This window comes from Salmo salar, chromosome ssa01 (assembly GCF_905237065.1).
Source record: "Salmo salar chromosome ssa01, Ssal_v3.1, whole genome shotgun sequence".
Lineage (NCBI taxonomy): Eukaryota > Metazoa > Chordata > Actinopteri > Salmoniformes > Salmonidae > Salmo > Salmo salar.
Genome location: NC_059442.1, coordinates 10432020 through 10459312, shown reverse-complemented (window position 1 = coordinate 10459312; position 27293 = coordinate 10432020). Strand labels below are relative to the sequence as shown.

Genomic DNA, 27293 nt, shown 5'->3' with positions numbered 1-27293 from the left:
CGAGGGGAAAAAATATATTTCCGTTCGTTCAAACATGTCAAACGTTGTATAGCATAAATCATTAGGGCCTTTTTTAACCAGAACATGAATAATATTCAAGGTGGACGAATGCATAGCCTTTTATAACGTATTGGAACGAGGGTACCCAACATGAAGTAGCGCGCCAGGTGTCTAATGGGACATCACCGTTCCATGGCTCTTGTTCGGTCAGATCTCCCTCCAGAAGACTCAAAACACTTTGTAAAGGCTGGTGACATCTAGTGGAAGCAATAGGAAGTGCCAAAATATTCCTAAACCCCTGTGTTTTTCAATGGGAGAGGTTTAAAGTCAATACAACACATCAGGTATCCACTTCCTGTCAGAAAATGTCTCAGGGTTTTGCCTGCCAAATGAGTTCTGTTATACTCACAGACACCATTCAAACAGTTTTGGAAACTTTAGAGTGTTTTCTATCCATATATAATAAGTATATGCATATTCTAGTTACTGGGTAGGATTAGTAACCAGATTAAATCGGGTACATTTTTTTTATCCAGACGTGCAAATGCTGCCCCCTAGACCCAACAGGTTAACCTTATTCTAAAACTGATTTTTTAAACACACACAAAATACCCCATAATGATAAAGCAAAAACAGGTTCAGAAATGTTTGCACATTTATAAAACTGAAATACCACATTTACATAAGTATTTCAGACCCTTTAGTCAGTACTTTGTTGAAGCACCTTTGGCAGCGATTACAGCCAAGTCTTCTTGGGTATGACGATACAAGCTTGGCACACCTGTATTTGGATAGTTTCTCCCATTCCTCTCTGCAGATCCTCTCAAGCTCTGTCAGGTTGGATGGGGAGCGTTGCTGCACAGCTATTTTCAGGTCTCTCCAAAGATGTTCGATCGTGTTCAAGTCTGGGCTCTGTGAGGTCCCGAGCGCTCTGGAGCAGGTTTTCATCAAGGATCTCTCTATACTTTGCTCCGTTCAGCTTTCCCTTGATCCTGGCTAGTCTCCCAGCCCCTGAGTTTATGGTCACCTCCCTGAACAAGGCCTTTCTCCCCGGATTGCTCAGCTTGGCTGGGCAGCCAGCTCTAGGAAGAGTCTTGGTGGTTCCTGTCTTGGAGGTCTACCAGCAGTTCCTTCGACCTCATGGCTTGTTTTTTGCGTTGACATGCACTGTCAACCGTGGGACCTTATATAGGCAGGTGCGTGCCTTTCCAAGTCATGTCCAATCAATTGAATTTACCACAGGTGGACACCAATCAAGTTGTAGAAACATCAAGGATGATCAAAGGAAACAGGATGCACCTGAGCTTAATTTCAAGTCTCAAAGCAAAGGGCCTGAATACTTATGTAAATATATTTTTTTTTTGTATGTTATGTCTTTAAACTATTTCCCTTTGTCATTATGGGGTAGTGTGTGTAGATTGATGAGCATTTGTTATTTAATCCATTTTAGAATAAGGCTGTAACGTAATAAAATGTGTAGAAAGTCAAGTGGTCTGAATACTTTCCGAAGACACTGCAGTCACCACTAGCCAGCATCCGCCCAGTACCCTGCCTTGAACTTTAGTCACTGCTATCCTATGTACATAGTCATTGACCAGTGGTCACTTTAATAATGTTTGGTTGTTGCCCTAGCACTTCACATCTGATTCAAATAAATCAACAAGCTTTGATAATTTCAGTGAGCTGTGTAGTGTTAGGGCAAAAACCAAAACGTGCACCGTGTTTGGGAAACGCTAGGTTATAGCCTACTAATGTTACAAGTGTGATTCAGAAATTAGGGAGAGATTTTTAAATTACAGAAGAATGGATTCGCGAATATATATATATATCCTGATTGGTCAACAAGTTATTTGACACGTCTGTTTTGACACGCAAATATTCAAACGGCATTCCATTTCTGCTGGTGGGTATGACACTAGGCAAAGACTCAAGTTCGAATACATCAGAGAGGCCTCACAAATCCACATTGTTTGGATTGGGCAAAGTAATAAGGCAGTGACACTACTTTCAGCCATCCAATCACTTATAGATTTGTGTTTACCGCAAGGAAACAAGGACAGAATTAAGGATCAATAATCCATTCTAAAGTAATATAACAGTGCCACTGTCAGTTAAATCACCAGCCCTGCATGCACCCTTACCTTGCCTATGTCATGGGGAGACTTCTCCAATTACAAAAACGCTTGCTGATAAAGTTTCTGTACATGTGCCTAAAATACCCTCTAATGGGATGTGCAAGAGAGATAAAAGCATATGCACTAACCCTGATGTAACCCACATTACTATAGGACACAAGTGTCACAGAGGAAGCCTTGATCATCTTTATGTGACTATAATAACGGCAGTAATGGGAGTCACATTGGGTTAAGAGTGACATTTCCGTAGGTCATAATCACAATTTTTAACAAAAATCGCAATCTGTTTCTATACGGGCTACTGTAAGTTGTCAAAAACTTTGCTGCCAAACATTTTGGTTGTTTATTTCAGGATAGCGGTATTAGTCTTTAAAACGGGTTTAGCAAGGAGCTCCAATGTGACATAAGGTCTTTTATAAACTGTGTGGTTCGAGCTTTGAATACTGATTGGCTGACAGCCGTGGTATACCACGGGTATGACAACAACAACCTCTGCTCTAATTACATTGGTAACCAGTTTATAATATCAATAAGGCACCTCAGGGGTTTGTGGTATATGGCCAATATACCAGGCTAAGGGCTGTATCCAGTCACTCCGCGTTGCGCATAAGAAAAGCCCTTAGCCGTGGTATATTGGCCATATACCACACCTCCTTGTGCCTTATTGCTTAAATATACAACGGCTTTCAGCCAATCAGCATCCAAGACTCAAACTACCCGGTTTATAATATGCCATTTAGTAGAAACTTTAGTCCAAAGCAATTTACAGCCATACATACATACATTTTTTTTTCTTCTCATATGGGTGGCCCCAACGGGAATCAAACCTATGACCCTGACGTTGCAAGTGCCATGCTATACCAACTGAGCCAAAGAGGACCAGTGACATTTGCTTTTTGTATTCTTTTGACAGGTCACTGGCAAAGACATGGGCTCTGAATAGGTCAAGCGTGCCTCATTAGCAAAACAATGCACCCATCGCATTCTCCACATTTCCATTGTACCTTTCTATCTGAATAATAAACCTAAGGACTTTCTGCCTTTTTTCCTATTATATTAGCAAGAGGGAGCCTCTGATGTCTTACAAGGACACAGACCACTTGATTGTTCAAAACAAATTAATGTCATTCAATGTAGGGGTGTTGGTCGACTCCAATTCACAACCAAATCAATAACTCCCCACGGCATAATGGACCTCATTCAACACCACCAACCCCATTGGCGTTCACAGAACAGTGGGGGGGGGGGCATAGGCCCACCTTTCCAGAAAAGGCCATGTCTGCGTGCTATTGACTCATTGTGCTGGCTAGCCCAGAGTTCACTAAATGCGCTAGCAGCTAGCCGAATAACCTACTGCTAGCCTGCTACTGACTGTGCTACTGCCAGCCTATTAGCCTACTGCCAGCCTATTAGCCTACTGCCAGCCTATTAGCCTACTGCCAGCCTATTAGCCTACTGCTAGCCTATTAGCCTACTGCTAGCCTATTAGCCTACTGCTAGCCTATTAGCCTACTGACTGTGACTCTCAAAGGTTTGTTGTTTCAGGGGAGGGAAATACCAGGCTTTTGCCCTTCTTTGGCGGTGGCGACCTCTCCTTCGTTGGGAAGAGGAAGTTCGACAGATAAGGGCGGGGAGGCAGCAGAAGTAGAAAAGGGGCTGCTGCAGCGGAGGCAGTATTCTACACACCTCTGGCCAATTTGTGTCCAGATTAACTGGAGTGTGACAAACCATAGGCCAGAAAAAACAGAGTTAACGAACACAGGCTGAGTCTGCCGTACCCCATTTATGCATTTCTCTTACCTCTTACAAAAAGATATAAAAACATACAAATCACACTCTCAAAACACACACACAAACAGAGAGAAACATAATGAAAACCTTCCCTAGGCTATGACCTCACTGGGCTGTGCGGGGGATGGGCAGAGAGAGTAGAAAAACCAGCTTTTTCTCAATCTTTTCATGAAACTCTGCCTGCAATCCCTAAGAAAACCATCCCCTGAACCCCTATAAGGAAACAATAAAAACCCTTTCCAAACGTCAATCCTTCTGAAACAAAGACCCTTAAAGCTTATCTTCCCGTCTTGGTGACAAATCAGCCAATAACCAACGGAGGGGAACAGAACAGATAGCATTCTCCCTCTCTTTCTCGAGGACAAAATTTAACGATGGTTCCTACGTACCTCTGAAGTGCATAAGAGCCACGGGCTGGAAAGGCCCATTGGAATTAGGTGCATCCACAACCATCCTGATTCCAGCTTTATTGCATGTCAACATCTAAACTCGACCAGGAAGGCAATCCACTTAAGGTAAGGGGCCAACCTCCATTTTAGCACAAAAGCAGATGAGAAAATGAAGCTCTCTGCTGCTGGAGGGAACTGTCTCGTTAGTGACGTCAGCGGTGAGAAGCAAGCCGGTTGGCTGAGCCCAGCCACAAAGTGACGTGATCAGGCAGCTCGGAAAGCGGATGTTGATTGGTAAACTGAGTAGGGGGCGGGACTTGCAGGGGCAATATTGGTCTGTGATTGTTCAGAGCCGTTTTGAGCTTGGCCCTGCCTTCTTTAAGGAAAAGGAACTCAACAAATTCACTGTATTCTATTCCAGATATTACTGAATATGACTCCAAGTGCCTAATGGTTGGTCAAATTCTCAATTTGAATGACAAAAAGGTACATACATGATGGACCTATTGTAATATGATCAAACGAAAACACAAACACTGCAAAAATGACATCTCAAATATCACACTGGAAATAATGTAGTGTCAGTGAGTATAATTTAGGAAACAACAATAATCTAAATCTTCTATCAATTATTGTAACACAAAAACTGCTGTCTATCCTTGTAACCATTCCACTTACAGTGGCAGTGCTTTAAATGATTGGTGGGATAGGCCTACTGTGTCAAATCAAGTCTTATTTGTCACTAATAGTGAAATGCTTAATTACGGACCCTACCCAACAATGCAGAGAGAAAAAAAGAGATGGTAGAAAAAAATGTAACAATTATAACACAGGGGGAAAAAAACGAATGAGTAACGATAACTGGGCTACGGGGTACCAGTACTGGGTCAATGTGCAGGGTGGGGTACAAAGTAATTGAGGTAGATATGTACATATACAGTGCCTTCAAAAAGTATTCACACCCCTTGATTTATTCCACATTTTGTTGTGTTGCAGCCTGAATTTAAAATGGATTCAATTGAGATTTCTCATCACTGGTCTACACATAATACCAGAAAATGTTAAAGTGGAATTATGTTGTTCAATTTTTAACGAATTAATGACAAATGAATAGCTGAAATGGCTTGCGGGGAGTTGGAGACTCATATCTCCCTCACTAACTTTAAGCATCAGTTGTCAGAGCAGCTTACAGAACATTGTACATAGCCCACCCAACTACCTCATCCCCATATTGTTATTTATTTATTTTTGCTCCTTTGCACCCCAGTATCTCTGCTTGCACATTCATCTTCTGCACTTATCACTCCAGTGTTTAATTGCTAAATTGTAATTATTTCACCACTATGGCCTATTTATTGCCTTACCTCCCTAATCTTACTTCATTTGCACACACTGTATATAGACTTTTCTATTGTGTTATTGACTGCACGTTTTGTTTATTCCATGTGTAACTATGTTGTTTGTGTAGCACTGCTTTGCTTTATCTTGGCCAGGTCACAGTTGTAAATGAGAACTTGTTCCCAACTGGCCTACCTGGTTAAATAAAGGTGAAATAAAATCAATAAAGATTGAGTCAGTATTCAATCCCTTTGTTATGGCATGCCTAAATAAGTTCAGGAATGGGTGAGGTGAGGAGGAGGATTTTTTAAGATACTGTTAGAGGTGGGGTTTCAGATGTTTTCAGAAGATGGGCAGAGACTATGCTTCAGGGGGAAGCTGGTTCCACCATTGGGGAGCCAGGACAGAGAAGAGCTTTTGACTGGGCTGAGCAGGAGCTGCATTCCTGTAGGGATGGGAGGGCCATGAGACCAGAGGTGGCAGAACGGACTGCTCGGGTTGAGGTGTAGGGTTTGAGCATAGCCTGAAGGTAGGGAGGGGAAGTTCCTCTTGCCGTTCCGTAGGTAAGCACCAATAATAGTGTTTAACATGATTTTTGAATGACTACCTCATCTCTGTGCCCCACACATACAATTATCTGTAAGGTCCCTCAATTGAGCAGTGAATTTCAAACACAGATTCAACCACAAAGACCAGGGAGGCTTTCCAATGTCTGTCAAAGAAGGGCACCTATTGGTAGATGTGTGAAAATATAAAAAGCAGACATTGAATATCCGTTTCAGCATGGTGACGTCATTAATTACACTTTGGATGGTGTATCAATACACCCAGTTACTTCAAAGATACAGGCTTCCTTCCTAACTCAGTTGCCGGAGAGGAAGGAAAGTGCTTGGGGATTTCACCATGAGGCCAATGCTGACTTTAAAACAGTTAGAGTTTAATGGCTGTGATAGGAGAAAACGGAGGATGGATCAACAACATTGTAGTTACTCCACATTATTAACCTAATTGACAGAGTGAAAAGAAGGAAGCCTGTAAATAATTAAAATATTCCAAAACATGCATCCTGTTTGCAACAAGGCACTAAATTAATACTAACAAAAAATGTGGCAAAGCAATTAACTTTTTTTCCTCAATGCAAAGCGTTATGTTTGGGGCAAATCCAACACAACACATCACTGAGTACCACTCCACATATTTTTCAAGCACGGTGGTAGCTGCATCATGTTATGGGTATGCTTGTAATTGTTAAGGACTGGGGAGTTTTTCAGGATAAAAAATAAATGGAATGGAGCTAAGCACAGGCATAATCCTAGAGGAAAACCTGGTTCAGTCTGCTTTTCACCAGGCACTGGGAGATTAATTCACCTTTTAGTAGGACAATAACCTAAAACACAAGCCCAAATCTACACTGGAGTTGCTTAACAAGAAGACAGTGAATTTTCCTGACAGGCCGACATACAGTTTTGACTTAAATCTACTTGGAAAATCTATGGCAAGACCTGAAAATGGTTGGCTAGCAATGTTCAACAAACAATGACAGAGCTTGAAGAATTCTGAAAATAATAAAATGGGCAAATGTTGCACAATCCAGGTGTGGGACTTACCTAGACAGACTCACAACTGTGAGAAACAAAGTCCATGAAGTCAATAACTTGCTTGTAACAGATGACATTCATATTCTGACTATCTATGAAACTCACTTAGATAATACCTTTGATGATACAGTGGTAGCAATACATGAATATAACATCTACCGAAAAGACAGAAATGCCAACAGAGGCGGTGTTGCTGTCTATATTCAGAACCACATTCCTGTAAAGCTTAGAGACAATCTCATGTTAAATACTATTGAAGTAATATGGCTACAGGTTCATCTGCCTCACCTAAAACCCATTCTTGTGGGAAGCTACTATAGACCACCAAGTGCTAACAGTCAGTATCTGGATAATGTGTGTGAAATGCTTGATAATGTATGTGATATCAACAGAGAAATATATTTTCTGGGTGATTTAAATATTGACTGGCTATCATCAAGCTGCCCACTCAGGAAAAAACTTCAAGCTGTAACCAGTGTCTTCAACCTGGATCAGGTTGTCAGTCAACCTACCAGAGAAGTTACAAACAGCACAGGAATTAAATCATCAACATTTATTGATCACATTTTTTACTGACGCTGCAGATATTTGCTTTAAAGCAGTATCCAAATCCATAGGATGTAGTGATCACAATAGAGTAGCCAGATCTAGGAAAACCAAAGTTCCAGAGGCTGGGCCTAATATAGTGTATAAGAGGTCATACAATAAGTTTTGTAGTGATTCATATGTTGATTATGTAAAGAATATTTGCTGGTCTGTGGTGTGTAATGAGGAGCAACCAGACGCTGCACTTGACACATTTATGAAATTACTTATTCCAGTTATTAATAAGCACACAGACATTAAGAAAATGACTGTAAAAACTTAGATCCCCTTGGATTGATGAAGAATTGAAAAATTGTATGGTTGAGAGGGATGAGGCAAAAGGTTTGGCAATTAAGTCTGGCAGCCCAACTGATTGGCAAACGTACTGCAAATTAAGAAATCATGTGACTAAAGAAAAAGAAACTACACTATGAAACAAAGATACATTATGTAAAGAATGATCGTAAACACCTTTGGGGCACCTTAAATTAAATTTTGGGAAAAAAGCCAACTCGGCTTCTTCATTCATTGAATCAGATGGCTCATTCATCACAAAGCCCACTGATATTGCAAACTACTTTAATGACTTTTTAATTGTCAAGATAAGCAAACTTAGGGATGACATGCCAGCAACAAATGCTGACACTACACATCCAAGTATATCTGACCAAATTATGAAAGACAAGAATTGTACTTTTGAATTCCGTAAAGTCACTGTAGAAGAGGTGAAAAAAGTATTGTTGTCTATCAACAATGACAAGCCACCAGGGTCTGACAATCTATATGGAAAATGACTGAGGATAATAGCAGACGATATTGCCACTCCTATTTGCCACATCTTAAATTTAAGCCTACTAGAAAGTGTGTGCCCTCAAGCCTGGAGGGAAGCTAAAGTCATTCCGCTACTTAAGAATAGTAAAGCCCCCTTTACTGGCTCAAATAGCCGACCAATCAGCCTGTTACCAACCCTTAGTAAACTTCTGGAAAAAAATGGTGTTTGATCAGATACAATGCTATTTTACAGTAAACAAATTGACAACAGAATTTCAGCATGCTTATAGGGAAGGACACTCAACAAGCACAGCACTTACACAAATGACTGATGATTGGCTGAGAGAAATTCATGATAGAATGATTGTGGGGGCTGTCTTGTTAGACTTCAGTGCAGCTTTTGACATTATTGATCATAGTCTGCTGCTAGAAAAAACGTATGTGTTATGGCTTTACACCCCCTGCTATAATGTGGATAAAGAGTTACTTGTCTAACATAACACCGAGTGTGTTCTTTAATGGAAGTCTCTCAAATATAATTCAGTTAGAATCAAGAATCAAAATCAGGAATTTTTACTAACGACATACCACTGACTCTGAGTAAAGCCAGAGTTTCTATGTATGCCAATGACTCAACACTATACACGTCAGCTACTACAGTGACTGAAATTACTGCAACACTCAACAAAGAGCTGCAGTTAGTTTCAGAGTGGGTGGCAAGGAATAAGTTAGCCCTAAATAATTCTAAAACTAAAAGCATTGTATTTGGAACAAAACACTCACTAAACCTCAACTAAATCTTGTAATAAATAATGTGGAAATTGAGCAAGGTGAGATGACTAAACTGCTTGGAGCAACACTAGATTGTAAACTGTCATGGTCAAAACATATTGATGCACTAGTAGCTAAGATGGAGAGAAGTCTGTCTATAATAAAGCGATGCTCTGCCTTCTTAACAACACTATCAACAAGGCAGGTCCTACAGGCCCTAGTTTTGTCGCACCTTGACTACTGTTCAGTCCTGTGGTCAGGTGCCACAAAAAAGGACTCAGGAAAATTGCATTTGGCTCAGAACAGAGCAGCATGTCTGGCCCTTGGATGTACACAGAGAGCTAATATTAATAATATGCATGTCAATCTCTCCTGGCTGAAAGTGGAGGAGTGATAGACTTCATCACTACTTATATTTATGAGAGGTATTGACATGTTGAATGCACCGAGCTGTCTGTCTAAACTACTGGCACACAGTTCGGACACCCATGCATACCCCACAAGACATGCCACAAGAGGTCTTTTCACAGTCCCCAAGTCCTCCCATAGTCCAACAGAGTATGGGAGGCACACAGTACTACATAGAGTTCCATGTAGTCATGGCTCTATTCCACATTGAGTAACTGACACAAGCAGTAAAATTAGATTTAAAAAACAGATTAAAAAAAACACCTTACGGAACAGCGGGGACTGTGAAGCAACATAAACATTGGCACACACACACACACACACACACACACACACACACACACACACACACAACTGTAGATATGTGGTAGTGGTGGAGTAGGGGCCTGAGGGCACACAATTGTGTAAACTGACTTAATTTTGCTGGACCCCAGGAAGAGTAGCTGCTGCTTTGGCAACGGGATAGATAATAAACAGTAATAGCGTATCTGATGAGTCAAAAGAGATTAGTGCAAAAAGGGTATTTGCAGATATTCCGGGTAGCTATTGGTTAACTATTTAGCAGTCTTACAGCTTGGAGGAAGAAGCTGTTCAGGGTCCTGTTGGTTCCAGATTTGGTGCATGGGTACTGCTTGCCATGCAGTAGCAGAGATAACAGTCTATGACATGGGTGGCTGGAGTCTTTGACAATTTTATGTAGCTCTGCTGTCAGAAGTGTTATCATCAGGACAGTTTGACAGTGAATAATAAACTTATGAAATATGGAAACTATTTGTAGGTGCGTTATATGGTTTAGAAAACCCTATTGAGTCTGCACAAAAAATATTGTCTTCTCTACACAAGTGAAAAGAGTAGTGGGTAAACTTCAGTTTTGAGCCAGGTAGCAGAGAACTCACATGCAGGGCATTAAAATGCCAACTGACCATTGAAGATGGAGAGGGTAACTAGACAAGAGTAAATTGTTGTTGTCCTTGTTTCATTCTCCACCACGTCCTTGTTTCAGCCTCCACCACGTCCTTGTTTCAGCCTCCACCACGTCCTTGTTTCAGCCTCCACCACGTCCTTGTTTCAGTCTATCAACACTTTTCCTCCTCAACCTGCACATTATGCTTTCAGTGTGTTGTCTTGTTTGCTTCTGATCTGGAAAAGACAGTCCGATGTGTTTTTATGGACTGTGTTTTATCTTGCCAAAAAGGTTAAAGTGCTGACCTTTCATGAGCGGCCAAGCAATAATACACTTGTCAATCAAAACCCATAGATTGCAGCGCTTAGATGGCAAGAATAGGGCTGAGTAATGACAATTAGCATAATTGCGGATCACATGGATCTCTGAAGACGGAGAACTTAACGGTCTGCACCTCTTTCTAATTATACTCTACGAAACTGGGTTGGGGTCAATTCCATTGCTGTTCAGTCAATTCAGGAAGTAAACTGACATTTCAGAAATGTAACTAGGGAGAAATTAATTAAAATAAATCCAAATGGAATTGACCCCCAGCCCTGATATTCTACCACCATAAGAGAAGCCTCTCAAATAGGGAAACTCATGAGACAGTATAGACCAACAGAATACCATCTTGTTCCTTATTTCTCAAGGTAACTTTCCTAATGCGTATGTACATTCCAATCTACGCCAAAGGCCTGGAGCATTAAAGATACATTTTAGGACTAGCCTTTAAAAATAGGCACCTGACTAACTCTGCCACCACAAATGCCCAAATCCATTTACCATTCATCCAAGTCTCCCGATTGCAGCTTCCAAATGTTTATATAACTTCTAAGTCGTCCGACACAGGTGAATTACATTTAGAGATTTATGACGCCTATCCGTTTAGTGGGGTTATTGGTACCTGCCAAGTGGGTGAATGTACTGTAACAAGTAAGAACACATAAACCATTGTAGTCTGACATACTGTATCTTTACATTTGCAGGTATGTAGGTATTCAAATGTTTTTTCAAATGCTCGCCTATCAGACGCGGTTAGTTAGCAGATAGCTAATGACATACATATAAATGAGTTATATTTGCCAGAGAATAGTGGACTGTCAACAATACATAGTGATTGGGGAGGGGGGGGTAGTAGTTCGGTACAGCCACAGCGCAGTCCTTAAACATGTCAGGTGTGATTTGTGTGATGACATTAAAAGGTTTGGCTTGCTCAGACATGCTCCGGTTGCTCCCACCTTCGCTTAGTGGTTACTGCAAAACAAACCAAGGACAACACCAATGCCTTTGTGTTGTCTAGGTAGAGAAAAACAATATCCATACTGGTGTCCAAGTGTAGAATGCATGGCCAATACACTGCTTCTCTGTAAGTAGTAAGATATGCTAGTAATGTTGGATCAGTAGGAAGGAGGGTTGTGTTTGTGGTCTGGGGGGACAAAACATGTTGTGCTCTGATATCCATACTAGCATCGGCTACAACTTGGAATGCAATGCCAATACACTGCACTCTATGTAGTATGCTATCGTATGGATATTGGCACAGAACCAAGCACTGTTAAAACACGGTTTAAGCACTGTTTAAGCTTTGAACGTGCCTGGTTGATCGTGTACGATCAACATAATTCCTGTATAGAAAAGTAATACCTCTGTTTGTGGTTCTTTTTTGTCAATCAATCAATCAGTCATTCAACCAATCAATGTCTTTCTTCTGCGGGTAAGAAGAAGAGACCCACTGGGCTCAGATGTAAAAAAGAAAAAAAAGACGAATTTCCCTTATGTTGATGACTTCTTGCAAATCCAATCAGTTCACCATTCAACGTCATCACATATACTTTTTGGTCTGAAATGACGTGGAAACAACGTTGATTTAACCATTTTTTGGGCCCCAATGGGGAGCGCATTGTAGGATACTTTTCTGAAAGCAACAGATCTTGTCTGTAATGCTCGGTGTAAACAAACGAGTCATGAATGATTAATGTAAAGGTGTAAACCTCAACCCCCTATATCTCATCGAGTGCATCACACAGGTAAGTCCAAACAACAACTGCCAAGTATCTGTATAAAATCACTCAGTCAGTGCTTTCAATCACTGTTGGTGGGCAGCATGCCGAATGGTGCGGCATGTCACTCTGCTCCCTCGAATATTACTATGATGTGAAAATTACACAGCTATTCCCTCATAACAATCTATACATAAATTATAACATTTTAAAAACACAATAAAGGCAAACAAAACAGTGGAAATAAAGGATTTTTATCTAGATTTGCAGAGAGTCTATTTCTCAGGTTAATTATTTCCAAGAAGCAGTACAGGGCCGTATACCGAAAGCATCTCAGAGTAGGATTGCGGATCTATTCATTTTTATCTAAAAAAGCTAAACTGGTGCTAGATCAGCACTCCTACTCTGAGACACTTTGTGGATATGGGCCCAGGGCCCATATGTGTGCTGAGTGCTGTGATATGATCTGAATGGCAAAACTGATATTAACGAATAACATTATATAGACAAGGGGGCAGCTGATCTTAGATCAGCACGCCATTTTGTTTTATTGAATATTAAAACATACAATCTACCTGCAATGAAGCCACTCAAGATTATATTACATTCAGTCATCTAACAGACCCATCTAGAGTGACCCACAGAAGCAACCAGGGTCAACACTCTTACCTTAACTGTGCCGATTTCATAGTGGCACCAATCCCACTAATGACCGATCTTTGTCTCAAGACTCCATCTGAATCACTGTTACCCTAGACATGATGTGCAGTCCCTCTCTAGGGACTATCTGTTTCTTCAAGATAAGACTTGAGATACAGTTGAGTGCAGATGATTAGCATTGGAGATAGACATGAACTGCCATCCGCTATGGTCTAAATAATGTAGCACGCTAAGTCCTGAAGGTTAAAAAGCTGGTTATGAGAATCCTAGGAGCCTATGAATTGTTAATATAACCTCCCCTGATCCTAATAGGTCAGAACTAACGGTGTTACGCTAATGTCATGCATATGATTACCGGTTAACACAGAATGTGTGAGTCCTTGAGACATATTGAACTGAACAGTACAATGATAAACTGAGAACAATTAATATTTAAGAGGAGTCACCTTAACTTCTTGTCCTACTCCGACTCTAAAACTTCATCTTTGAGGCCCTATTGGAAGTGAGAGAGAGTGTTTGTTTGGAACCACACTCTTGTGATAAGTAACCTTGCCTGAGACCTGAAGACTTACATTGGCTCCCTAAGCTAATACTTAGGCTTTAGCTCAGTGGGCTAACACAGTCTTGTTAACTCGGAGACTTGAGTTTGAACCACCCGAGTCTGTCATGTGTACTGTATATGTGCATCTCAAGTGTACCTTTAATAGCAGGCAGCGTCTGCAGCTTCCTATTTGTGCTGATGGGGAAGACAGACGCACTCAGCCTCCGCTCCCTCTTGACTGCTGAGTTTGAGCCAGGTTTCACCCTCAGCAACTGGGTGTTGGGCGGCTGCGCAATCTTCTTATTGGAACCCTGTGGAAACAAGAGTCGCAAAGCGAGGGTTCCTGTTACTGGCCAGCAGTTTCCTGCCCAAGGAAGCCAGGGATCACAATTACCCAAATTGTTTCCACAGGGAGGAGTCAGTGATGATGTGGAGTTGTGGTTAAGGGTCATGTTCCTCTTCCAAATCAGATCAGATGTTTCCCTGGGAGGGAACCTGATCAGAGGCGCTGTGTGTGTGTGTGTGTGTGTGTGTGTGTATACACTGTCTCTTGACACAGGGTGTGTAATGGAGTCCCACAGAGACAGATAACTGATAGAGTTGTACAGGCAGTGATAGTGGCATCATGCTGTCTGTCTGTCTTCTGCCGGTCTGTCTGTCTTCTGCCGGTCTGTCTGTCTTCTGCCGGTCTGTCTGTCTTCTGCCGGTCTGTCTGTCTTGTTAACATTGACAAGGTAATCTGGAAACCCTACCTCATATTATTCCTTTGTTAAATGAGAGCATATGTTTCCCAATAATCTCCATTAAAACTTTGATTAGGTTAATATTGAATGCAGCTTTAAAGCCTGGTGGGGTGGCGATGGACATTCTCATGAAGTATAGCACATCAGCCATCATGACTGAGGAGATATAACAACATATAACACTAGTTGGGTTTTTTGACGGATACTGCTTAAAAATTCAAAAAGGCACTCGCACATCTGAGCAATCTTTGTTGCAGGTACATGGTAACAATAGAATAAAATGAGGGGAAAAAAAGAAACCTGCACACTGCTCTCGCTAGTGTCACCGTTCTTTATTACCCTTTACGTTTCGGCCTCAAGGCCTTCGTCAGAGCTCAGAAACACATTAAATGGCTTAGTACTGCTTCTTACATTTACATTATCATAATCCAAAAACATGAACTTGAATTTGATTGATTATCTCAAGTTTCAACAGTTATGTCTGGAAGTGTAAATTATGAATGTGGACAGAGTTGTTCTCATCTCACGCTCTGCAATGTCTTGGGGCGTATTTTGCAGGTAGTGATAACCACAAAACACACCCCAGACAAAAAAAAAAGAAATCTGTATTACTATGCAATAAATGCTATATGATGCACAATAATATTTGTGTAACAGTGACAACTGTGTGTTATCAATATCGTATCACTTCATTGTGACCACAGATAAAAAGTAATAACAGTCAATAGGCTTGCTGCTACGATTCTTTTCTAATCAGTATTCATGTTCACACTGGTGTGGTAATTATACAGCACAAGAGCCTCTTGGTAAAGGGACTTAAGCTCTGCTTCCTCATGCTGTTTCAGCAGATATACATATGTTTTAAGTCTAAATAAATACTACAGTACCGTACTGTAGGACCATACGGATAGACTGTAGACAGCCAGACGTGACTGTCTAGTTCTAGTCAGTACCTAACAGTCGATCAACTGACAGTGTATTAAAAAAACACTTACAATGCATAACACTAATATTAATTAGTAGGTTTTCTAAGAACTCTGCATGCCAGAGGAAACCTGAGGCTTTGTTCCAAATGGCACCTTTTCCCTATTTAGTGCACTACTTTTGGTCAGAGCCTTATATGCCCCTGTGCACTAGATAGGGAATAGGGTACCATTTTGGAAACACTCTGACAGTGTATTTATAGAGCCAGAAGTCTGAAGCTAGAAAGGCTCTAAAAGGTGAATGAGGATTCATGACATCTCTCATTAGACCGGTTTGTTCTTTCCACTAACCCCAATTAACCCCAGATAAAGTCATATATTCCTTGGCTCATTGAGTACTTTCACAGCTTCCCGAGAAGACACCCTCCTCTGTCTATTTTAGAAGAATCCATACAGTTTGTTTCACACATGAGTGTAAAAGTCAATTGAATTTCACCTTGCTTGATAAGTACATGACGGGTGTGGATAGAATATAACAAAACAAAGATGGGTCCAAATCCGTTTTCAAATCAAAAGGTTCATCAGTATCATTGTTCATCAGTACTTTCCAACCTTATTAGATTGCTTTGAAATATGGTGGCAAAACGAAGAAAATACAGCTTTGACTGCTTCCTACCTCATGGTCAGACTTGGAATGTCCATTTTTGCATCCAGGTTTGCTTGATTTCACAGACTTGGAAGATTCCTACATAAGACAGACAACTGTGTGAGTGACAGTAGGCCCAGGTTAGATAGACATAGATCTGGTAAAAAAATACTTGAATCAGTTATAGAACACATTGCCCTTTATGGTTGTGAGGTCTGGGGTCTACTCACCAACCAAGAATTCACAAAATGGGACAAACACAAAATTAAGACTCTGCATGCAGAATTCTGCAAAAACATCCCCAGTGTACAATGTAAAACACCAAATAATGCATGCAGAGCAGAATTAGGCCAATACCCGCTAATTATCAAAATCCAGAAAATAACCTTGCTATTGAGAGAGGACGTTGTAGGCAGACCTGGCTCTCAAGAGAAGACAGACTTTGTGAACACTGTCCAAAAAAATTAGGTGGAAACTGAGCTGCACTTCCTAACTTCCTGCCCAATGTATGACCATATTGGAGACACATATTTCCTTCAGATTACACAGTCCCATAAACTCCCATATCTATTGGATGAAATACCACAGTGTGCCATCACAGTAGCAACATTTGTGACCTGTTGCCACAAGATAAGGGCAACCAGCAGTGATGAAAGTATTTTTACTTAAGTACTTTACAAGTACTTCTTAAGTTGTTTTTTGGGGGTATCTGTGCATTCCTAAAGAAAATTATGTATGTTTTACTCCATATATTTTCCCTGACATCCAAAAGTACTCGTTACATTTTGAATGCTTAGCAGGACAGGAAAATGGTCCAATTCACACACTTATCAAGAGAGCATCTCTGGTCATCCCTACTGCATCCGATCAAAATACTTTTACACTTTTACTCAAGTAGTATGTCATTGGGTGACTTTCACTTTTACTTGAGTAATTTTCTATTAAGTTATCTTTACTTTTACTCAAGTAATACTAAACTCAGCACTGTCAACTGCGTTTATTCTCAGCAAACTTAACATGTGTAAATATTTGTATGAACATAAGATTCAACAACTGAGGCATAAACTGAACAAGTTCCACAGACATGTGACTAACAGAAATGGAATAATGTGTCCCTGAACAAAGGGGAAGGGTACCACGAGGGAGGAGGATGTCTTCCCTGTAACACACAGCATTGAGATTGCCTGCAATGACAACAAGTTAAGTCGGATGATGCTGTGACACACCGCCCCAGACCATGACGGACCCTCCGCCTCCAAATCAATCACGCTCCAGAGTACAGGCCTCGGTGTAACGCTCATTCCTTCGACGATAAACGCGAATCCGACCATCACCCTGGCGAGACAAGACCGCGACTTGTCAGTTAGGAGCACTTTTTGCCAGTCCTGTCTGGTCCAGCGAAGGTGGGTTTGTTGTGCCCATAAGCAACGTTGTTGCCGGTGATGTCTGGTGAGGACCTGCCTTACAAAAGGCCTACAAGCCCTCAGTCCAGCCTCTCTCAGCCTATTGCGGACAGTCTGAGCACTGATGGAGGGATTGTGCGTTCCTGGTGTAACGCGGGCAGTTGTTGTTGCCCGCAGGTGTGACGTTTGGATGTACCAATCCTGTGCAGGTATTATACTTGGTCTGCCATTGTGAGGACGATCAGCTGTCCGTCCTGTCTCCCTGTAGCACTGTCTTAGGCGTCTCACAGTACGGACATTACAATTTATTGCCCTGGCCACATCTGCAGTCCTCATGCCTCCTTGCAGCATGCCTAAGGCACGTTCACGCAGATGAGCAGGGACCCTGGGCATCTTTCTTTTGGTGTTTTTCAGAGTCAGTAGAAAGGCCTCTATAGTGTCCTAAGTTTTCATAACTGTGACCTTAATTGCCTACCGTCTGCAAGCTGTTAGTGTCTTAACGACCGTTCAACAGGTGTATTTTCATTAATTGTTCATGGTTCATGGAACAAGCATGGGAAACAGTGTTTAAACCTTTTACAAGTTATTTGGATTTTACGAATTATATATGAAAGACAGAGTCCTGAAAAAGGGACGTTTCTTTTTTTCTGACTTTATTAGGTACCTTTTCCACCACTGGCAACAAGTGAAGAACACACCATTGTAAATACAACCCAAATGTATATGTATTTATTTTCCCTTTTGTATTTTAACTATTTCCACATCGTTACAACACTGCATGTAGCCATAACATTACATTTAAATGTCTATACTGTTCATTTGTGATTGTTTATTTAACTTTTGTTTGTTATGTATTTCACTTGCTTAGGCAATGTAAAAATATGTTTCCCATGCTAATAAAGCCCTTTGAATTTAATTGAGAGAGAGAGTCATTCAATAACTAATTAGGCTATTTCACCTATGAATCCTAACAGTTGTTATTCGATAATATCTGTACATCTAGCCTACTCACCTTATATTTTTTCCCTTTATTCGGCATTTTCAGGCGAGGAGTCGGAGCCCCCCGTCCTTCTGAAAACTCCGTTCGCTCCCTCAATGCCTCTGATTCCTCCGTGACAAAAGTAGCCCACACCTCTGTTTTCGCCCATAGAGTTTTGAGTCGCTGACTTCGGTCATGTGACTTTAAAATCCATCCACACAGCTCTCCACTTCATTTACCGTCACTGCCTATGGTTACTGCACTGTCATAATCCTTAACGACCTTGTGCCAACTCAATAGGGTGTCAGACAGACTGTGATAGGCTATAATATCAAGCTGGTCCGTACTAAATTTGTAATATGTCATAAAACGACAGGGATTTCAGTTTATTCACATCAAAATATATTAATAGAAGGTAAGAGAAAGGACCTTTGATTTAGTTGGTGCCTAGATAAATATAAACCTGTCTAAAATAGTTTAATTAGTTTTCCGTGCCAGACACTTTGATAGCAATACCGCCCCCTAGTGGTACAATTAGCTTGTAAAAGCTCTTTCTGAACCCGCATTTGTTGAAAGATTGTTTTATCAGAGACATATGCATTACCGCGAAATCTGATTGTTTCTTGTTCCAAATATACCACATAGTTTAGGCAATGCTGTAGTTTAGGTTACTATTAGTTTTCAGGCAGTAAAACAATATGAGTTTATCAGCCAACTCCCATTTCCCCCTTTCAGACAAAAGTTGAGACCGGTCTGAATTGCATTGTGGGTAGCGTAGTAGTTTTATGGGACATTGCTATCGATTTAACGCTTCAAGTTCGTCCTCTGGTACTACAAATACCAGCATGCAATGCAAGACTACATCTGAAGGGTAGCGAATGTACCGCCGCATTGACACGTTACCCGTTGATGTGGTTTGACCAGAAGTCTCTTTGTTCAGTGTTGAGTCTACGACCGATTGTTGGTCGTTAATTCGGAAAATGTCGGACGGCGGTGGGGGCGACGATAGCTCCGGCACCATGGAGGTGTCTACTGCCGTACAAACGGTTGCTGATGCCGCGGTGCTGCAGAAGCATATTCGTAAACTTGTCCCTCTGCTCTTGGAAGATGGCGGCGAAGCTCCGGCCTCCTTGGAAACCGCCCTAGAAGAGAAAAGCTCCATAGAGCAAATGAGGAAGTTTCTTTCGGACCCCCAAATTCACACCATTCTGGTTGAGAGAAGCACTCTCAAAGGTCAGTCTGATTCAAATAAAGTAGTTAACTAACTAGCTAGTTTAAGAAATTGCTAGATAATTGTTTTAAAAAATATATATAATACAAATTGCTAGCTAATAGACTACCTTCGTAGGCTACATCTTAACGTTAACTAGCCAGTCAAATGAAATGTGCTCATGCTGCAGCAGCATCCGTCAGAGGATTCCTCTCACCCAAACATTTACTGGCTACGTTAAAATGTCAGAGGTACAATCATATAGAAAATACAAGGCAGTCTTGACTGCCAAAAGCAGGTAACGTTTGCAGTGGATGCGGTTCAATGAACGGCTCCATTGTTGTAGAGTTTTGCCCTCAGCTATAGGATCATGTGAATATCAGGCTCCTGTCTTCTACCTAACAGTTAGTCCTAGACCACTGTGCCAAATAGAAATTCCATTTCAGTCACACACGCACGTCTATATTCATTTTTATCATCTAGGCGTGGCACACTTAACTAAGGAAATTAGGTAGTTATCTGTGCTGATCATATAGTTATCTGGCTACAGTGATGAGGAGTAGAAATGTCTCCATTCGAGTGATGGGCTTTGATTGTTTTCTGTAGGCTTGGTTGGGATGCACAGACAGAACGTGTATATGTACGCTGCAATGCAGATTTTTATCTCTAGCAGCAGTGAGTGACCTCATCTTGCAGGGTGGGGAGCACAAAAGATTTGAGTCATCTCTGAAAGCAGTGTCATGCGCTCAGTAGGGTTGGGCGATTTTACGAATGCATCGTCTATCGACTATGTTTGATGGGCGATTTTTACGAATGCATCATCTATCGACTATGTTTGATGGGTGATTTTACGAATGCATCTATCGACTATGTTTGATGGGCGATTTTTACGACAGCATCATCTATCGACTATGTTTGACAGCCATCGTCGATGGTGAAAACATCGTGATGTCATAAACGACATGTCTGGCAGAGCACAACATGTATGCGGTAGTTAGACTATTTAGCATAATGCAAGAGAATAGTGTAGAACAGTGACTTGCCTAGTTAAATAAAGGTTAAATAATGATTGTAAAAAGAGCGGACAGCGCAAAATGTCAGAGCCTGACATGTTTTTATTCCCACCTCCCCCAATGTCGGATGATCATGGGCCTTTTCAATTTCGTTGTCTAGGTTATTGTTTTAAAATCTTAATTTCTCCTTAATCGCCATTCGATTTGAATGTGACTTGTTGGCCTAGGCATAGCCAACTATTTCACGATCAACCATCAAATGAATATATTGGCCTAACGGAGTAACATTTCAGTTGTTTGCGAATAGCCTAGCCTAAATAAATGACAATAGTAGTAATGAGAGGGGGAACAAATAATTGCCAGATGGACTAATCAAATTGGAAGTTTAACTTGACCAGAGTTTATGCAAACTAAATTGTTGTCAGAAAATTCCTCATTGCAAACCAAACGGCAAATAATAGGCTATAGGCCTACGCATACTCCAAGTCCATATAGACCTCATCAGAAGGAATTCGCCTCGACCACGCCAACAAATTGGGGGGACATTATTTCCCATTGACCCCAACTGTCAAATGTTTTGTTTTGTAATGTTTTTTTTGTTATACAGAAATTACAAAGCATGCCGAAAAGCTGCTGTGTTCAATGTACATGTAACCAGGTAAAACAAATAATCAACCTACGGTTCCCTATGCTCCCATGTAAGGAAAAAGACCTTGCGAGAAGAACGCTGTGCTGTGGCTTCAGGCTATTAGGTGTGGGAGAGTAGGGGAAATGTGGGGACTTACAAATTCCTCAAAAATACAAAAACTTCAATTTTTCAAACATATGACTATTTCACAGCATTTTAAAGACAAGACTCTCCTTTATCTAACCACACTGTCCGATTTCAAAAAGGCTTTACAGCGAAAGCAAAACATTAGATTATGTCAGCAGAGTACCAAGCCAGAAATAATCAGACACCCATTTTTCAAGCTAGCATATAATGTCACAAAAAACAAAACCACAGCTAAATGCAGCACTAACCTTTGATGATCTTCATCAGATGACAACCCTAGGACATTATGTTATACAATACATGCATGTTTTGTTCAATCAAGTTCATATTTATATCAAAAACCAGCTTTTTACATTAGCATGTGACGTTCAGAACTAGCATTCCCACCGAACACTTCCGGTGAATTTACTAAATTACTCACGATAAAAGTTCACAAAAAACATAATTATTTTAAGAATTATAGATACAGAACTCCTTTGTGCAATCGAGGTGTCCGATTTTAAAATAGCTTTTCGGTGAAAGCACATTTTGCAATATTCTGAGTACATAGCCCGGCATCACGGGCTAGCTATTTAGACACCCAGCAAGTTTAGCCTTCACCAAAGTCAGATTTACTATTAGAAAAGTTTGATTACCTTTGGTGTTCTTCGTCAGAATGCACTCCCAGGACTGCTACTTCAATAACAAATGTTGGTTTGGTTCAAAATAATCCATAGTTATATCCAAATATCCTCTGTTTTGTTCGTGCGTTCAAGACACTATCCGAAGTGTAAATAAGGGTCACGCGCATGACGCATTTCGTGACAAATTTCTAAATATTCCATTACCGTACTTCGAAGCATGTCAACCGCTGTTTAAAATCAATTTTTATGCCATTTTTCTCGTAAAAAAGCGATAATATTCCGACCGGGAGCGGTGGTTTTCGTTCAAAGATAAAACATGGAGTCCACTCGTGCACGCGCCTGAGTCTCACAGTACTGTGACCAGCCACTATCCAAACGCGCTACTTTTTTTCAGCCAGAGCCTGCAAAGCCACGATTCAGCTTTTTGCTGCCTTCTGAGAGCCCATGGGAGCCGTAGGAAGTGTCACGTAACAGCAGAGATCCCCTGTAATGGATAGAGATAATCAAGAAGGCCAAGAAATTGTCAGACAGGGCACTTCCTGCATGGAATCTTCTCAGGTTTTGGCCTGCCAAATGAGTTCTGTTATACTCACAGACACCATTCAAACAGTTTTATAAACTTTGGAGTGTTTTCTATCCAAAGCTAATAATTATATGCATATTCTAGTTTCTGGGCAGGAGTAATAATCAGATTAAATCGGGTACGTTTTTTATCCGGCCGTGAAAATACTGCCCCCTAGCCATAACAGGTTAAACTACACCGAACAAAAATAAACGCAGCATGCAACAATTTAAGATTTTACTGAGTTACAGTTCTCATACGGAGATATGTTAATTTAAATTAATTCATTAGGCCCTAATCTATGGATTTCACATGACTAGGAGTGCATGAAGTATAGAGACCTCTTCGCTTTTTCAAAATGTTGTTCTTCTAAAATGGAATAAATTCATGTTTTTCTTCATCAATCTACACACAATACCCCATAATGACAAAGCTAAAGCTTTATATTTTATTTAAAAAATGCAAATTTAAAAACAAATACTTTATTTACATAAGTATTCAGGCACTTTGCTATGAGACTTGAAATTGAGCTCAGGTCCATCATTTTTCCATTGATCATCCTTGACATGTTTCTACAACTTGATTGGAGTCCACCTGTGGTAAATTCAGGCACACACCTGTCTATATAAGGTCCCACAGTTGACAGTGCATGTCAGAGCGAAGGAATTGTCTGTAGAGCTCCGAGACCAGATTGTGTCGAGGCACAGATCTGGGGAAGGGTACCAAAAAAAATTATGCAGCATTGAATGTCCCCAAGAACACAGTGGCCTCCATCATTCTTAAGTGGAAAAAGTTTGGAACCACCAAGACTTCCTCGAGCTGGCCACCAGCCAAACTGAGCAATCGGGGGAGAAGGGCCTTGGTCAGGGAGTTGACCAAGAACCCGATGGTTACTCTGACTGAGTTCCTCTGTGGAGAAAGGTGGAGTGCTTCTGTAAGGTTCTCCCATCTGTCCTTTATGGTAGAGTAGCCAGACGGAAGCCACTCCGCAGCAAACGGTACATGACAGCCCACTTGGAGTTTGCGAAAAGGCACCTAAAGGACTCTCAAACCATGAGAAACAAGATTCTCTGGTCTGATGAAACCAAGATTGAACTATTTGGCCTGAATGCTAAGCGTCACGTCTGGAGGAAACCTGGCACCATGGTGGTGGCAGCATGCTGTGGGAATGTTTTTCAGCGACAGGGACTGAGAGACTAGTCGGCCTCAACGGAAAGATTAACGGGGCAAAGTACACAGAGATTCTTGATGAAAACCAGACGGGGGCGAAGGTTCACCTTCCAACAGGACAATGACCCTAAGCACACAGCGAAGAGAACGCAGGAGTAGCTTCGGGACAAGTCTCTGAATGTCTTTGAGTGGCCCAGCCAGAGGATGGATTTGAACCCAATCGAACATCTCTGGAGAGGCCTGAAAATAGCTGTGCAGCGACGCTCCCTATACAACCTGACAAAGCTTGAAAGGATTTGCAGTGAAAAATGGGAGAAACTCCCCAAATACAGGTGTGCCAAGCATGTAGCTTCATACTCAGAAAGACTAGAGTCTGTAATCTCTGTCAAAGGTGCTTCAACAAAGTACTGACAAAAGGGTCTCAATACTTATGTAAATGTGATATTTCAGTAATTTTTTGGTGGAAATGTCTAAACCTGTTTTTGCTTTGTCATTATGGGGTATTGTGTGTGTAGGCTTGAGGGGGGACGATTTAATCATTGTTACGTTACAGCCTCATTCTAAAAATGTGAAAAAGGGAAGGGGTCTGAATACTTTCCGTATGCACTGTATATGTATCTGTTGGTCCCAGATACTTTTTAATTTTGTTATTTTTTAAGGTAACAAAATTTCAGCGAGACAACTCGACGACGGCAATCCATCAACGCCAAGATAATGGAATTAATTGCCCTTGACTATCAACCGTTCTCTGTCGTGGGTGATGTTGGCTTTTGCGACTGGTCGAGCACCGGTACACACGAATGTTTCCAAATGCGCTATTGTTCAGATGTTGCCCTACACAGTAATAGCGTCACTGCTATTAGCTTCACAACATAATATGGAATGCCGTTTGGGTCTTTGTGTCAAAAAAGATGCATGTCAAATAACAGTTCTGTTATAGAATGTTGTGTGTTCTGAATTTGCACGTGCAAGCCAAGTGCCACCACTACTATCCGTAGCACTGTCAATGCTCAACAAAAAAGTTTGCAAACACCGGCCACGAACGATGTGTTTACAATACCGCGTTGGTAATAAAGCATTATTTGTTTGACCGCAACTTCTGGGGTAGCTAGCTCTAACATTAGCATGGTACCTAGCTAGCACCAATACAAGCAGCCTGAAAACAAAGACCAGTAGAAACGGCTTTCATTTTCAATATTCTTAGCAATGATTCGGGAATCCTTGAGTAAGTATTAGCTAGGTAGCCACTTGTTTGCTTTTAGAAATTGAACTTCAGTTCATGAAAATCAATAGCTAGCCAGCTACTTAACCCTGTTGCCCAAAGCTAATGTTATAAGCAGCCATCTAGCTTCATCTGGCTAGTATGGCTTGTCCGGACCGTATTGTGAATCTAGCCACAATAAGGATTAGGCACAATAGTGGAATTTTGCTGTTTGCCTTCAAAATAAAAGTACCTATTTGAAGGTGATGAAGAGGTTTACAATTGCTGGAATCATGCCATATTTAGACTAATGTTAAACAAGGTTGAAGTGTGAAGCAATGAAATGGGGTATCAGTCTACTCGGTGACACCCACCGAACACAACTGTAAATATTAGCATTGCAGCGCTTATCTCGGGACTGTGACGGTGAAATCACCTCCCCAGTCAGCCTATTGTGTGTATTGACATTCATATTGCACTGTAAAACTGTGCAGTGCAATATGAATCAATGGAATAACAGTCAACTCAATACCCAAGATATTTTTTCCCAACATCCTCAGAGTTATCAGACTCCAAAACACCCACGCAGTACTGTTTTTCCTCGGGAATAGTGTTCAATACACACAGGTTGACAATAAATGTGGCTCAATTCAGTTGTTTCAGAGTCCTGCAATAAGAGCTACGATGCTAATGTTCTCTGGGTGTCACTTAGTTGACTGATACCCCATGTCATTGATCCATAGGTTATTAAGGCTGTACAGTGAAATAAGTATGCCACCAATGCAATTCTAAAGTCTAATACATCCAGTGTGATTTCAACAGATTTGTCAAATTTAACAGATTGTCTTTTGTTTTTATATAACATTCCAACCTCGTTTAGCATGATCTATTCAATTATGGCATAATTCTACTATTTGTATGCATTTGCATCACTGTCAATTACGCTTATTTTGAAGGCTAACCACAAAGTCCACTATTGTGGCTAATCCTTATTGTGCTAGTTTCATATAGTCCGACCACCATTAATCAAATAACTGTCTTATAAGTTAGGGTTATTTTAGATGACACCTAGCTATAGTTACTGAAACAGATTATTTCGTTTTGCTATGTTTTTGGGGAAGAACATTGTTTGCGTCCATGAGCTAGCTAGCTTTTTTAAAAATTATTATCAGCACTGTAGGTGCGCGAGACAACTTTACCAGCATCATAGCATACGTATCGATGAATCGTTGTGAAATATGAAATACGAGGGATAGTGTAATAACTATGTAAGAAATTAATGAACGCGTTCAATTATGTGACGTGTAGTCATCCAGGTCCTGATTGGTCAACAAGCTTATTTGACACGTCAAATAGTGTTATTTCAAACGGCGTTCCATAGTTATCCTGGTTGAGAATGAAATGACTGAACAAATGAACAACGAAACGGCACAACAAATAAGTGAAAGAAATAGGTTTTGAATATATTTTACTGGTGATGGGGACATTCATAAATGCCATCAAAATAACTTTTTGGTGTGTGTGTAACCTTTTTATTTAACAAGGCAAGTCAGTTAAGAACAAATTCTTATTTACAATTACGGCCTATCCCGGCTAAACCCAGACGACGCTGGGCCAATTGTGCGCCACCCTATGGGACTCCGAATCACGGCCGGATGTGATACAGCCTGCATTCGAACCAGGTGTAGTGACGCCTCTTGCACTGAGATGCAGGTGCCTTAGACCGCTGTGCGTGTGTGTGTGTGTGTGTGTGTACGTACACTAACAGTCAAAAGTTTTAGAACAATAGTGAAGACATCACAACTATGAAATAACACATGGAATCATCAAAAAGTAACCAAAAAAAGTGTTAAACAAATCAAAATATTTTATATTTGAGATTCTTCAAAGTAGTGGTTCTCTGTAAAAAATCCGGTATAGTGGTTCTCGGTAACGGCCGGACGGATCATGACTATAGGCAGGGAGTGTGTGTTTTACCTCGACAAGTTGATTTGTACGTTTTCATCGAGTTTGGTGTAATATATATGATGGTAGGGAAATGTTTATTTTAACATTGAGCTTCAATAAATCCCCACTATAGTCACGCTGACCAGCGCAACTGTCTTTCGAATA

At 40.9% G+C, this 27293-nt stretch overlaps 2 protein-coding genes across 7 annotated transcripts in view; one reads left to right on the top strand and one right to left on the bottom strand.

Annotated features, from left to right (window-relative positions):
* Positions 1-18748, bottom strand: part of ppp2r5ca (protein phosphatase 2, regulatory subunit B', gamma a) — a 45693-nt gene extending 26945 nt beyond the window's left edge. For 3 of the 5 annotated variants that reach the window (XR_001330103.2, XM_014211615.2, XM_014211502.2), the window contains exons 1-3: positions 18661-18748; positions 16276-16344; positions 14091-14244 (exon numbers count right to left, since the gene is read on the bottom strand). Coding sequence is in view for 4 of the 5 variants with exons in the window: in XM_014211615.2 (XP_014067090.1) it covers positions 14091-14244; positions 16276-16344; positions 18661-18687 (250 nt within the window). In the remaining variant the exon portion in view is untranslated. Of the gene's footprint in view, positions 1-4315; positions 4545-14090; positions 14245-16275; positions 16345-18660 lie in introns of those variants that run through there. The other 2 variants (XM_045714192.1, XM_014211688.2) reach the window with 1 other exon arrangement.
* Positions 18749-19509: 761 nt separating this feature from the next.
* The window catches only part of dync1h1 (dynein, cytoplasmic 1, heavy chain 1), a 53571-nt gene continuing 45787 nt past the window's right edge, over positions 19510-27293 (top strand). For both annotated transcript variants that reach the window (XM_014211261.2, XM_014211188.2), the window contains exon 1: positions 19510-19860. In XM_014211261.2, the coding sequence (XP_014066736.1) occupies positions 19608-19860 (253 nt within the window). In that variant the 5' untranslated portion in view covers positions 19510-19607. The remainder of the gene's footprint in view (positions 19861-27293) is intronic.